This window comes from Sphaerodactylus townsendi, linkage group LG14, assembly GCF_021028975.2.
Source record: "Sphaerodactylus townsendi isolate TG3544 linkage group LG14, MPM_Stown_v2.3, whole genome shotgun sequence".
Lineage (NCBI taxonomy): Eukaryota > Metazoa > Chordata > Lepidosauria > Squamata > Sphaerodactylidae > Sphaerodactylus > Sphaerodactylus townsendi.
Genome location: NC_059438.1, coordinates 6035742 through 6050859, shown reverse-complemented (window position 1 = coordinate 6050859; position 15118 = coordinate 6035742). Strand labels below are relative to the sequence as shown.

Here is a 15118-nt window from a genome sequence, read left to right as displayed (position 1 = left end):
AAAATCACTGCAGACCTCTAGGCCAGTGGTGGTGAACCTTTGGCACTCCAGATGTTATGGACTACAATTCCCATCAGCCCCTGCCAGCATGGCCAATGGGCAATGCTAGCAGGGGCTGATGGCAATTGTAGTCCACAACATTGGAGTGCCAAAGGTTCGCCACCACGGCTCTAGGCAGTGGTGGAATTCAAATAGTTAACAACTGGTTCCAATGGTGGGATTCAAATAATTTAACAACTGGTTGTTTGCAAGCACCATTTGTCTGACGAAGTGGTGTGAACCGGCTGAATCCCACCACTGCCTCTGGCAATGCAATACCAACCGTCGTCTTGAATGTCTTCCTGCATAATATTTTGGTATTCTTGGATTCCAGGTTTGGAAGGAAGGCTGTCTGAAGGGGAAGGGAAACCTGATGCAACCTCTGCCATTAACACAGAGCTGTTTTCCTAGCATGAGCTCAACTTTGTTCCAAAGAACACAGTCTCAGCTGTTCCATTGCTGGCAGGCTGAAACTTGCAAAAGACCTTCCTACGACAACAATGGGTAAAAATATGCCATTCAAAGTTTGCTTCAAATGTGAAATCTGAACAGCGAGAAACACTTCCCTGCAGGAAAAGGGGCACAAATTGCATCTTTGTCACACAAGGGCCAGTGTGGACTGTGGGGCTATGAGCCCAGAATCCCTGGCCCAAGTATCACCTCGTGCATGAACTCACCAACTGGCTTTGGGCCAGACCACCTCTGCCTTGCCACCCTCTATCTCCAATGCTGGAATAAGTTTGGCCTGCTGTACAAGATGGCTTTGAGGATAACATATGGGGATTGCTTTGAACTGTCTGAAGCTAATATATCTCATTTATAACCCACCTTCCTCCTCAATGGGGAGCCAAAATGGCTTACACCATTCTCTGCTCCTCCATTTTATCCTCTCAGCAGTCCTGCGAGGTAGATTAGGTTGACTGGCCAAGGTCACTCAGGGAGTTCCCAAGGCAGAGTGAGGATTCAAACCTGGGACTCCCGGATCCTATTCTGACACGCTAATCACTGTACCACAACAGCTATGCCAAGTATTATTACAATGTGTATTAATTTAAACACTGAGCCACATAAGAGCTAGACCCAAAGGAGGTGGGCTTGTCTGGAGCAGATAATCATCTTAAATACTCTAAAGCAAACTTTCTGGGGGCATAAGAGTCCAGTGTGTTTACAATTTTAGCTCAGAAAAAAAGATGTGTTTCTGTTATTAGAAATTTGGAGAAACACTGCTCTAAGACAGTCAACGTGAACCATAGATGTGCTTATCTTTCACTCCCAAACAAACTTCATGCCTGACTGAATTTGTGTTAATGAAGTCTTGTCCTCCACAGTCATGGAAGAAGCAGAAACACAGGGCAGTCTTCTTTATAGGAAAAATTTCCACGCAGGTGGAAATGATGAGTGACAGTCTGACAGAGAAGATAGATGTTGATCCACAGTCTGGAGGGAAACAGATGCTTTATGCACAAGCATTTTCAAAAAGATAACAATGTTAGGAAAAGTTGAAGGCAGCAGGAACAAAGAAAGACCCAACAGGGGATGGATTGACTTAACAAAGGAAGCACAACCCTCAGTTTGTAAGGCTTGAGCAAGGCTGTTAATGATAGGACATTTAGGAGGTCATTAATGTATATGACCACTGTAAGTTAGAAGTGACTTGATAGCAGCACACATTTATTAGTCAAAACCCAGCCTATGCTAATTCACATTTATTTTATTGGGGCCATACCCAGATTATACGAAAAGCAATGTGCTCAAGACCATGATCTGGATCCAGAAACATCTGGAATGGGCTGTAGCTCATGGAACAAAATGAATTTTAAAATGTAGGTGGTTCACTCACAGGGCATAACCAGCTTTTCTTGAATGACTCAGAGTTCTGGGATCATGAGAAAGCTTCACCTAGAAGAGACGCTCTTGCAGAACTATATCAGAATCTGATCCCAGCGAGACCTGTCTGTTCCAATGGCTGTACCTCCAGATGTTGTGTTTACAGTTATTGTGTGGGCCAAATCAAGCCATCCTATTCTAGAATTACCTTGTCAGACTGCAGAGGAACTACAAATCGCTTGAAGCATGGTGTGGAAGTAATTTTGGCAGTGTTGTCAAACATCCTGTCCAGGTTTTTTAAATAGAACATGTCGTACAGGCTGCTATCTGTGTAGGAAATTAGATCTAAAATCACATGGTCATCTTCCTCATAAGCATTTACATGGTGAAAGACAACCATGGCATCAGTGTAAACCTTGGTAGACACTTTTTTGCTTCGTCTGTTGACAAGATGAATCCAGGTCTGCCAAAGAGAAAACAAATTAATAGTTAGGGAGTGCTGGTAACACAAGGCTTTTGTTAGTAAGGGATTAGCAGTAAGAAATTTACTAATCAAGATCCACACACTCATAAATATTGCAAAGGCTTTTAATATAAACGTAATTATTTGTGACATTAAGTGCTTGTCAACATCTGATAGTTATACCTGGACTTTACTGCCTGGTTTGATTTCTTGGACTGTGGGAAGTTAGGGGGGCAGTGGGGAGACAGTGTGACTTGACAGATATATATCTAACAGAGATGTTGTCCAACCAAAATTGTTAACCTAACTGCCAGCCAAACAGGATGGTCCCATTTGCCAATTCTGTGCACAGCATTGCAACATCTTACTGGTTTGAAAAGGTGGAAGTTCCTCTCCCTTTGCAGCACCAAGTGAACAAGTGCTCTAAGTTCCACTGACGTGCATTGCCTCCGAGTCCAGTCATGCACCTGAATAATTGCCAATTCTAGCTGAGGAAATTCCTGGAGATTTGCAGGTGGTACCTGGACAGCTGAGTTTGGAGAGGAAAGGGTACGATACCACTCTAGGTCTTTGGTTTCTCCTAGATTTCATGGTGTACCCTGGGATACTGCCCTTTCATCCAGGAGAAATGATTTCTGTAATCTAGAGGCTAATTCTGGGAGAACTCCAGGTCTCACCTTGAGGTTGGTAAGCTTATGTTCACTGTCCCAGGAAAGGAAGGAAAAGCTCATTCACATACCACTTCGTGCCCCTGTGACTGCCTTTATTTTGGAGAAAGTACATGAGTGCCAGTAAGCAATTTAGAGATACTGGCATCCTGAACCATTAAAAAGGCTCTTTCCCATTCATTCAGAGTGCAAAGGCCCTTTTACTGTGACTTTTTCAAAATTTCTGTACTAAACAGTTTGGAAAAGATCACACCAAAACAGGAGAAAACTAGAATGCAACAGAAGATAATGTCATCTAGGTACAAAAAAAACACATTCCAGTTCACGTTTCAGTTTAAAGGTGAAACTGGAGCAAAAACACTGCATGGAAGCAGCCTTTGGATTTCCTGATTTTTTTGAAATTGTTTCAATTGTTTTATTGACTTCCTGCTTTGGGTCTCAACTTGTTGAGAGAAAGGCAGGTATGTAGATTGGTATGTAGATTGTTGAAGAAATTTAAATAAGTCCCATGCTTCTGCCATCAGCACAGCCAGGAGGGCCCAAAAATACAACAGATTGGCCAGCGAGCAGGCTGACCCTTTCCCGGTTCTCCGAAAAACAGATGGCTCAGCACTTGAGCATTTGCCATTTGATTCAAGGGGGTGGAACCGCAAAAGGAAACGTCTGTGCTTATAACAAATATAATAGGGATAGATGGTGAAAGAGACCCATATAATGTTAATAGGCAGTTACTGAACATTTGCTATTGCATTGCACCGGAAAAAAAACATTATTGTGCAATTGTGGCCCAATCAGTGCAAACAGGGCTTGGTTGATAGTCATTCTGAACAGAAGCTGGAAATCTCAAAAGAGCCACAAAAGAGCCAGCATTGTGTAGTGGTTAAGAGCAGGTGGATTCTAATCTGGAGAACCAGGTTTGATTCCCCACTCCTCCACCTGAGTGGCGGAGGCTTATCTGGTGAACTGGATTTGTTTCCCCTCTCCTACATTCCTGATGGGTGACCTTGGCCTAGTCACAGTTCTTCAGAACTCTCTCAGCCCCACCTACCTCCCAAGATGTCTGTTGTGGGGAGAGGAAGGGAAGAGCTTATAAGCCACCTTGAGTCTCCTTACAGGAGAGAAAGGTGGGGTATAAATCCAAACTCTTCTTCTTCAAAAAGTTTGGTCTCCTGATTTGGCACTGTAGACATTTAAGGAAAAGGTGTGATATCATATGTGGGAAAATGCCAGTTGTGTGCCTTAGAAGATAGTGTGTAAGGAATAGCTACTGGGAGTTTCACAGAGGGTGTTTTTGTTGTCAAATCACAGCCACCATGGCGACCCCATAGAGTTTTTAAAGCAAGAGATGTCTGGAGGTGGTTTGCCATTGCCTGCCTCTGCATAACAACCTTGGGCTTCCTTGATAGACTCCCATCCAAATTCTGATCAGGGCTGACCCTGCTTAGCTTCGGAGATTGGACCAGTGTGGGCAATCCAGATCAGAACAGGCTTAACACCTTTCTTGTTTAGTGTGTGTTGTTTCCCTCTGGTCTCTCCTCACTTCATCTTTTCTGTCTGGAGTCTCTTGGTTGTTCTGTGCACACGTTTACTTTTGGAAATAGCCCTGTTGAATCCCGTTGACTTGCTTCTTGAATAGACAAGCATAGAATATGTTTAGACCCTGTGGGTTTATCTGGGGAGATGGTGGTGTGGGAAGAGACAAACTTATTCCATTCTATTTGTTTGAATACACATTATATCTAGGACCCCCTCCCCCCAGACATTCAAAGTCCAGGATCTTATGTTCCTTAATTGTACCACTGCTAGCACCAGAGGCTTAATGGATATGGTGGCCAACCTCTAGGTGGGGGCAGGGGTTCTCCCAGAATTGCAACTGCTCTCCTGACCACAGAGGTCAGTTTCCTGGGATGATGTTTTGGAAGGTGGACTCTGCGGCTCACATCTGTGCTAAACTCCTCCCCTCTCCAAGCCCCACCCTCCCCAGGCTCCTCCCCCAAATCTTCAGGAATTTCTCAGCCCGAATTGATAACCCTACCAATAGAACGCCTCCTGCCCTGTCTTTTTTAAAGGTTAAATTATAGGTGCTTCTGTGTGGGGATCACTCCTCCACTTTGTTTTCATCACCACTGAAAATGCTACAGCATTTATAGCAGCAGTGTAGCTTCCCCACTGATTTATAGTTATTTATTTACAAAAGTCGTATTTTGTTTTTCTGACCATATAAGGGCTGCCTAGGTGGCTAATGATTTAAAATATACATGATAAAATACATTATAAAACCATTAAAATAAATCCCTCTCCCAAACATTTTCTGGGTTTTTCCCTCTCACTCACCATTTCCCCCCACCACAATTACTGGCCGGCTTTGTGCTGTTTAAAAACAAAACAAAAAAACCCAGTAGGAGTAATATCGCTATAGTGTTTAAATACTACAGTGATATAACAATATATTTTTTAAAGAATCTGTAACTTCCTGCCCACATGGCCCCCAAGCCCACTTTGGTTTGGTTTTCTGGAAAGATCATATCGAAGCAGGTTTGGGAACCCTCCTGCAGAGCTGGGGAAAACTTAGAAAGTAGACAATGGTACCATGAGGTAAAGATATCTGTGTTTCATGTGGAAGCAACATAAGTGTCAGAGGATATGATGGCGGAACCCACTGCTATTTATAGGTTGTGACAGAGACAGCGGTACAGAAAGAACTATGACTTGGTGAAGGAGAAACATTTTAGGATTCATGATCGTTCCTTCTCTGGAAATTCAATGGAGGGGAGTGTACATGCTGCCTTTCAGGAGCGCCAGTTTGGGTCCATTTTGGGGAAGATGGCACTTTGAACAGATAAGCCTTCGGGAGCTCTCTGCCACACGTTACTGAATGCAGCGTTTGCTGGGCAGTTGCTGGAGACCCTCAGTTCAGCAGATGAACAAGTTTGGGTCTTTTTTTGTTTTTGACACACCAGATGTCATACAACCCAGGATCAGTAACGCCGTTTGGCTTTTAGAAGCTGTCTTCTGCTGTTTCACTCCTCCATTCTCTAGATTTTTACTTTCCCTTTTTCTGGGTGCTCTTTCTTTGGGCTTTCTGTATACTAGTTGTCTTTTTCATTTTCCTCGTTTCTATTCTTTGTTGCTATGTCATTACACTTTGTAAAAAAACACCCCAAAGTTAAAAAAAGGAGTGCCTGTTTGCTTCCGCTTATGCACTGCTTTTTATGCTAAAATAAATACTAGAAAGACACTTGGAATCACTAGGGTGCTCTCTCTTTCAGCCAAAGAGACAGAGTAAACCTGGTTGTGCTGTGCCTGGAACTCCCCCCCCCCCCCCCGCCCTTAGGAAACCCAGGAGCCCACAATCATACCTTTTCATCCTTAAGGAAGACAAGACAAGAGGCCCAGTTGACCCCTCGAATATAGGCTGTTGCCAACTTGAGTATATCCAACTTGAATGGCTGCTCTATAAACACGATATAATTTTCCGAAATGCCAAAGCTGTGAAAATAGCTTGGTTGCAGTGCAGAGCGGGAGGGGATGGAGCACACCACTTCCAGATTTTTCAGGGAAGACTTTTTTTTCTTCGTTTCCCTTTCTAAATCTGTTTTTTTTTAAAAAAAGGAAGAGTGTTTAGCTTACAATTACTTAAACTTACTGGAGCTTTTCACTAAAGCTCACTTATTGAGAGGTGACCCAATTAATCTGGCCATTTAAAAATGATGTATGGGCACGATTCTAATTAGGTCTGCAGTGTGGTGGGATCTGGTAATCCTGGCCCACTTGTAAAAACATGTGCAGACGAACAAGATCATCTGGTGTCACTGCCCTGTGGCCTCACAGCTTAAATGGCCAAACGCATCTTTAAAACGGCATCGGCTTCCATGATCCATTTTAGCTCACTAATGTTTACTCTATCTGAAGAGGGAGATCTTTGCCAGCACTGTTACCTAAGATCCTTTAAACTGGTGATGCTAGCAATGGAACTGGGTATCTTTTGCATGCAAAGCACATGCTCAATTACAGAATCATTGCTCCTCCTTTAATTAAAGCTGTGACCCCTCTCATAACTAAAATTGTTGCCACACCCTGATTGAGGACAATTATAGCGAGTGGCATCTTCATAACAGTGGGTAGGTAGCACACAAATGCTGTGCATCTGCCAATCTATACCTGTGCACCAATCAATTTCCTTGCCTGTATCTGAAGAGGTGGATTCTGGTTCCTGAAAGCATATTCCAGAATACAATCAAAATTCATCTTTAAGGTGCCATAAAACTCTCTCTGTTCATTAATTTAAAACTTTCATGTATGTCCACATTGCACTGAAAAGAATTGAGCTTTTGGTGATAGAACTTGCCTACAGCTCAAAATACAGGCTATTACCTATTACATCTTATACACTTTGGAGGCCAGGATACCTGAAGACCCCACCTTCTCTCATATTATCTGGTTCCTAGTTAAGATCCTCTTCACAAGCCCTACTCTCTGTGCCCCTGCCTTCAGAAGTACAGTGGGTGGCAAGCAGAGACAGGGCTTTTTTTGTAGTGGCACCTCACCTGCAGATAGCCCTCCCGCCGAGGTACACCCAGTACTGTCTTTCTCGCTTTTAGGTACCTGGACAAGACATTTATCTTTATCCAGGCTTTAACTAAAGTTTTTTACCCTTTAAAATTGTTTTTATGGTGTGTCTAAACTGTCTTCTGAGGCCTGAGAATTCTCTTGTATATTTTAGAACTTGTTTGTTATGCTTTGTTATATGTTATGTTTTAAATCCCTAATTTTTAACGGCTATGTGGTTTAGCAGTGCCTACCAGCCAAGAGAAAAAAAGTCTTGCCCCTTTCGTAGGAGTTTAACAGGATGTTATTTACTAGGCAAAGTTATTTACCTCCGTACTATAAGAAGCTTCAACTGCCCATTTGCACACATTAAAATAATTAAGTGCTGTCACATCGCAACTGACTTATGCTGACCCCTAATGGGATTTTCAAAGCGAGAGCTGAGCACGGGCAGTTTGCCTTTGCAAACAACCCCAGACTTTCTTGGTGGTCCTTCTTCAAAATATTAACCAGGGCCAACTCTGCTTAGTTTCCAAGCTCTGATGCCATACATTGAGTCTCTCTTCAAGAGGCAGGATATTGTTCTCCAGGCCAGTTGGCAACCTGCGTGTGGCCTTATGGTATTGTTTTAGTTCTGAACTGTCCCAAGGAAGCCTCTGGAGAGGTGTCATATACCTTTTCTAAATAAAATAAATATCTGCTGTGCTTTGGGAGCAGCAGTGGCGTAGTGGCTAAGAGCAGTGGCTAAGAGCAGGTGCACTCTGATCTGGAGGAACCGGGTTTGATTCCCAGCTCTGCCACTTGAGTTGTGGAGGATTATCTGGGGAATTCAGATTAGCCTGTACACTCCCACACATGCCAGCTGGGTGACCTTGGGCTAGTCACAGCTTCTCAGAGCTCTCTCGGCCCCACCCACCTCACAGGGTGTTTGTTGTGAGGGGGGAAGGGCAAGGAGATTGTAAGCCCCTTTGAGTCTCCTACAGGAGAGAAAGGGGGGATATAAATCCAAACTCTTCTTCTTCTTCTTCTTTGATCATCATGGGCCATTCTTAACATGACCCAAGAGTCACACTTTTCCGAATATACATGCACGAACCAACTTTTGTGCGTAAAGTGCCATCAAGTTGCAGTTGGCTTATGGTACCCGGTAGGGTTTACCAGGCAAGAGGCTAACAAAGGTTTGCTATTGCCTTTGCATAGTGACCCTGGTATTCCTTGGTGGTCTCTAATCCAAATGCTAACAGGGCCAACCCTGCTCAGCTTCTGAGATCTGATGAGATCAGGTCAGCCTGGGACATCCAGGTTAGAGCATAAACCAACCTTTTGACTAATGTAATCCCATTTATGGGTTCAAGGTGAAGAAAAAGAGATTCCACCTAAACATCAGGAAAACCTTCCTGACAGTAAGGGCTGTTTGACAGTAGGATGCATTACCTCGGAGTGTGGTGGAGTCTCCTTTGGAGGTTTTTAAACAGAGGCTGGATGGCCATCTGTCAGGAGTGCTTTGATTGTGTGTTCCTGCATGGCAGGGGGTTGGACTTGATGGCCGTTGGGGTCTCTTCCAACTCTATGATTCTATGATTCTATTCACTTGTGGACATGCAGAGAATATTCTGTCAGGAATTGAAATTCACTTGGATTAAGGCACCGTCCATTGTATAAATGTTAACTTGTCTCATCATAAGAAGCACAGAAAATTCTAGCCACATTGGTTTGTTACCTGGTGCTGAAGGGGTAATCTTAAAAAGAATGTACTTTGTCGTTCCCTTATCAACGATGGACGTGCCCATGTTGAGAACGTTTCCAGCACTGTCATAATGAGGATGGGCGGTTGCCAGATTGATGGCTGCATACTTGGAGTAGTCAACCTGCCGCACGGCAAAAGACAAAAACACAAACAAGGATGATGGGAAATGCATTTATGACCTTCAAGCCACATCCCAGAAATGTCTGGTTCCACTACCGGCAAACAAATTGGCACCTTCCGCGAGCAGACTAAATCATTGATTTGAAAAGAACACATTGTCTGGATTCTTCAGGTTTAAAAGAAATCGCATCAAGGAGTGACATGTGATCACAAAATTCAAAAGCAATAAGTGTAGGACGGAATGGACGAGAACCTACACCAGTATGGTGGGGGGTTATAATATCAGATGAACTTGGAAGCATGAGGTCAAATCCCCACTCATTTCACTGGATCCACTGTTGCCAGTCAACCTAATTTACCTCACACGGCTTTTGTGAGCATAAAATGAATGAGGGGAGAATCAGATACCCTATTCTGAGTTGATTTACTTAGATATTTATACCTTGTTTTTCTCCCCAATGGGGATTCAAAGCAGCTTACAAGTTCATTCATACTTTCTCCATTTTATCCTCACAACAATGATCCTGAGAAGTAAGTTTGGAGGACAAAGGGAAAAGCAGGCCCAAGGTCACTAAAAGAGTTTAAATGGCAGAATGGGAAGTTGAACCAGGATCTCAGAGGTCCTAGTTGGACACTGACCACTACACAATGCTAGCTTACTTTGAAGAATGGCATAAAAACAGGAAAGACCGAAGACTATCTAGGGTGAAACTTTCTATCCACAAAACCCTCAGGTTGTCCTTTTGACTACATCTTTGCTAAACCCTCTGCACCTTTTTTAAATCTTAAATGGCATGTAAATATAAGAAGTCCACACTCACCTTTTCTAGAGTTTCCAGAGTCCGAGGATCAATTTTCGTAATGAAGTTGACTTCACTGCTTGCATAGTAATCCTCACCATTTCTTATGATATTGATCAAGTTGTTGTCTGTGAATTCAGGTATTATGTGGGATAGATAGCAGAAGGCCCTACGTTTGAGGAAACAAAACATCCCAACATCACAATAGCATTTGTACAGTGTTTTCTGTATTCAAACTAATTTGCACATATCACCAGATTGTGATACAACAGCACTGTAAGGTAGTCCAGTGTTATCGTCCCCCCTCCAATAGGCAGAAACACCAAGTCTGGGAAAGAATGGTTTGATCAAATTCAGCCAGTGAAGTGTAGTGGTTGGGGTTGGGTTAGGATCTGGGAGACCAAGGTTCCAACCCCCACCCTGCCATGGAAGTCCACACTTGTACTGCAACCTACCTCACAGGGTCATTGTGAGGATAAAATGGAGGAAACATGAAACAAAGTTGAATGCTGCTGTGAGTCCCCATTGGGGAGAAAGGTGGGGTATAAATGAAGTCAATAAAGTAAGTAAATAAAGGCACCTAGTGAGCAAGGCCCGGGGAAATTTGAACCAAGGACCTCTGAATCACTGCTCATTCTCTTAGCCTGTGTGCCATGTCACCTCGCTGTAATTGCAATTATGATAATCACTCACTCCAGACATGGTGGCATGCCAATTTGATACCCATGGGCACCACAGTGCCTACCAATGTGTGTTCACCATCACCTACTTTCTCCTTCTGCAAAACATCTCTTCCCCACAGCACAGAGCCAACTCTGGTTCTCCTTTACCTAACTGGAACAAAAGGTCTTTTAGAAGAATCTAGGAGGCATCTCCTTTGGATCTTCAAGGAATACCCATTCAAAAACAGCTTCCTTCATTGCAGTAAGATCATTGGGTTGGAAACTCCCAACATTCTGTGACTGCTCTTCATAGCTGCCATTTTGTGATAGGTTTCTCCTCCCATGGCAGCCATTTTGCAGTGTCATCTCTATCCTTTCTCAAAACTCCAAAAATGCCTACTGGCTCAACATGGTTGACAATCCCTGCTTTAGGGAATATGTATTCCCCTATACTGCACTTGGAAACAAAATCTTTGAGGATCACAGAATCATAGAGATACAGAAAGCACCAATTCAATGCACCAGGTCTGCTTATTTTTTTTCTTTTTAGCATTATCCACTGAAGGATCTGTAGACAACACACCATGTTGCTTTATGGCCCAAATCTGCATCTTGGCTTGGGAATAATAAGACTTGAGTAACTTACTATTACATTTCCATGCACAAAACAACAACTGTGCTTGGCAATACACATCCACACCCATGGAATGGCTGGAAGATTTGGCAGCCGTTCTCCTCTTATATTTATATTACACAATTTCCTACTCCTTGCTAAGATTGTAAACAGAACAGCAACACAAGCTTTTCCTTTTATTACTACTGTGGCCCTAGCACTGATATAGTATCGGAAGCCTGATAAATGGGAAACATAATGGGGTGCATGAACAGCGGAATATATTGCAGTAATTCCCTAAGGACTGAAAAGCACCACTTCTGCAATATAAAGAGTGGTGAAATTGACCAAGCAAGGCCCTCCACAGCTTTAGGTGTAGTCGATTTCACTCCTGAAAGAAAGAGAGCTATGTAAGAACATCTCCACGCTAGGCATCTTTTAAAAGTCTCCTAAAGAAAGCAGACTTTGCTGCTGTTGTTGCTTTGCATTAATGATTCTCGTAAGCAACTTGATGCACAGTTTATTAAGTCACAGGTAAACCTATGAATGTCTAACGAGAAGTGTACTTGTGTGCGCAAGAGAGAGAATATTGCATTGTGTCACATCACAAAAGGACCAGGTGCCAAAGACCTGGGTAAACAGGAATATTTTCAATTGGAGCCTGAAGCTAAGTAAAGAAGCAGTCTGGCTGGCATCCCTGGGATGTGTGTGCCACAACTGCAGTGTCATCAGTTTTTAAAACTTGCGCAGGGAAATGGAAGATAGGAAACCTGTCTTTCATGTGACATTTCACGCCTCTCAATATCTCCTTGATCATGAGATGGTTCTCTGCCACAAAACATCAACAAAACAAAAGCTATTTTTCTCTATCAGATATGTGATACAAAAGAAATTGCACAGCTCCAATGCTAGACCAGAGAATATGTGGGGCCAGACCTCAACTTGCTACTAGCAGTTGTAAGAGAGGATAATCAGGGCTCACAGTGTGCCTATCTGTCATTCCCCCCTCCCACCATCATAGCCAATAATAAGTTGAGAAGTGTAATTTTAGGAGGAAATTATTTAGGGCAGCAGAGGTTAAACCACCCTTGCCTATCACTGCTGTTCTAATGCAATAAATCCTCCCCTCTCATCCAATTTTGGGTCTCCCGTGTGACAAGAAATTTGGGCCTCAAGTCCCTGCCCACTGGCTTTGAATCTAAAGCATACAGAAAAGAAGCAAGGAAAGGAAGACAAGAAGCAAATCACACATATAGGTTATATAAAGCATTTTGACAAGGAAACAGGCAAGGGAAAGTTTTTGGTGAAGAACATGTCGGCACTGCTTACTTGGAAAATATATTTTTGCAGGGGTCTGGGTAAGCCATCGTTCCAAATTCCGACACCACGATTCTGTTGGCTTCAACATTGCTCTTGTAAGTGTCGCTGCGGAGGTATTTGCTTCGATAGAAAACTTCACCTGTTCATGAAGAAACAGGAAGCTTAATATCTGGATTCGTTGATGTGGAAAATGCACCTTGAGGGCTGATAACATTTGACATTTGGTAATGGCAGCAAACAAACAAACAAAAAGACTGGAATGAAATTGAAGCTTCTACCAACCCTGAAAGGATGGATATGTAAGAGATGGGATTTGGCTATGAAACTGATAAAGTCCATCTAGCTGCTTCCATGTGGAAAGATCAACAAGAGGCCTGGGAATGGTGTCCACATGCTGTGTCTCTATGCCACATGCTACTCTTACCGCCTCTTCCCCATCCCTCCTTTTACCTCCATGGCATAAGTGATAACAAGAATCATTTTGGTGCCAGCTGTGCAATAGCAAAAGGGAGGAAGGAATGGACCTCATGGCACGTTAATTGTCAGGAACTGATGATAGTTGAATTGGCAATAATAAGGGGGTGGGGGAAATGAAATTGTGATCTGTGGGGAAAGGCAGTATTGGGCTGTCAGTATCATTATCTGCTGCCTTCTCTGAAGACCACACCCAATCAGCCCAGAGGCTCCTGCAACATCACACTGGCGGTTTCTTGTTCCTTTGAGGCCAGCTGGCAGCAATGAGGTCAAGCTGACCAGAATTCGCAATTCCATTGCCACTAACGAAGCCCTCAGGAGAAGGAGAAAAGAGCCAGCATGGAGAGCCTCACACCTATAAATAGGAAAAGTTTCTAGGGTGCCACTGCTTCCAGGGGGGGTCTGGAGTTCCCTCAGGAGTATGATTGATCTCAAGACCAACAGAATGATGGACCTGGAGGGTAAACTCTGTGGCATCACAGCCCTGCTGAGTTCCTCCTTCCAAATCTCCAGGCATTTCCCAACCTGAAGGTGGCAACCCTCCAGATCTCATCTTCAGACTGCTTTTCCATGGGCACCATCTTGACCATTCACTGTATCCTGAGGCCTGGTTTCTTCTTCTCCAGAGCAAAAAACTATAATGCCTCCAGAAACTCCTTCAGAAGATGCCAGGAAACATCACCCTTGGGTCTGGAGAAGGGGCACTCATTCCAAAATAGCTTGCCTCATCATAGGAGGACATGCTTTGAAAACTCCTGCAACTGGGGTTCTGTCCTGCCAAGGCAGCCATTTTGTGACTGCCTCCCTGATAGCCATTTTGTGGTAGAACCCAGTATTGTTTCACGATTCCAAAACTGCCCACATCAGCACATCAGGAATCTCTGACAAAAAAGAGGTGAGCCCTAATAGAATCTCTATTGTTGTTCACACTGAAATAAGGACATACATTGAATTCTGGCAAGACTAGAATAAAGTGGGATTAGAGACTGTACTGAGAGCTGTATTGCAAACTCTCTAGCTATTGAATGCCTCTCCCTTGCCTAAATGTTCTCTGTTATGAGGAAGGTTGCATTTGGAACACCTACAATTTTCTTGTTTGTTTGTTTGTTTGTTTGTTTGTTTATTATATTTGTATACCGCCCTCCCCGAAGGCTCAGGGCGGTTTCCAACAACATAAAAATTTAAAACATCATATATATAAATTAATTAAAATACATAAAATATTAAACTAGAGATGGCTTCAGCTATTCTATTCCCCCTTTTATGAACCCACGGGAGGCCAGATGTTTACTTATTATTGCGGTTGATATCATCCCGGCTGGCCAAACGCCTGGCGGAACAGGTCCGTTTTACAGGCCCTGCGGAAACTTTGTAAATCCCGCAGGGCCCTGATCTCACCTGGAAGCCTGTTCCACCAGGTAGGGGCCAGAGCCGTAAAAGCCCTGGCCCTTGTAGAGGCCAGCCGGATCGCCTTGGGGCCAGGGATCACCAGTAGGTCCGCCTCCGATGAACGGAGGGGCCTAGAAGGGCGATATAGGGAGAGACGGTCCCTTAGATATGCATGTCACCATGTTGATTGTAGAATTTTAAAATTCCACTCTAATTGCTTTATTAGCTATTTGTATTGATAGTCAAATAATCAAATGCTTTAACCATGTGAATAAAAGAATAAGTGGCCCAAAATTTTAAAAAAACAAAGAGATAAGGAGGGGAAAACAAGAGAAAAAAAGAGAAAAGGCAAACAGAGGGATGGGTGGGAGTAAAAAAAAAGGACATTGAAAATATAAAATGAGATCCATTATCAGAATGGAACTAGAGATGACTCCCCTACCTGAAA

At 43.3% G+C, this 15118-nt stretch overlaps 1 protein-coding gene across 1 annotated transcript in view; it reads right to left on the bottom strand.

Annotated features, from left to right (window-relative positions):
* BCO1 (beta-carotene oxygenase 1) overlaps positions 1–15118 on the bottom strand; it is a 40046-nt gene that overhangs the window by 14903 nt on the left and 10025 nt on the right. The window contains exons 3-7 of the mRNA XM_048515280.1: positions 12817–12946; positions 10234–10381; positions 9266–9413; positions 6357–6589; positions 2075–2329 (exon numbers count right to left, since the gene is read on the bottom strand). Coding sequence (XP_048371237.1) covers positions 2075–2329; positions 6357–6589; positions 9266–9413; positions 10234–10381; positions 12817–12946 — 914 coding nt within the window. The remainder of the gene's footprint in view (positions 1–2074; positions 2330–6356; positions 6590–9265; positions 9414–10233; positions 10382–12816; positions 12947–15118) is intronic.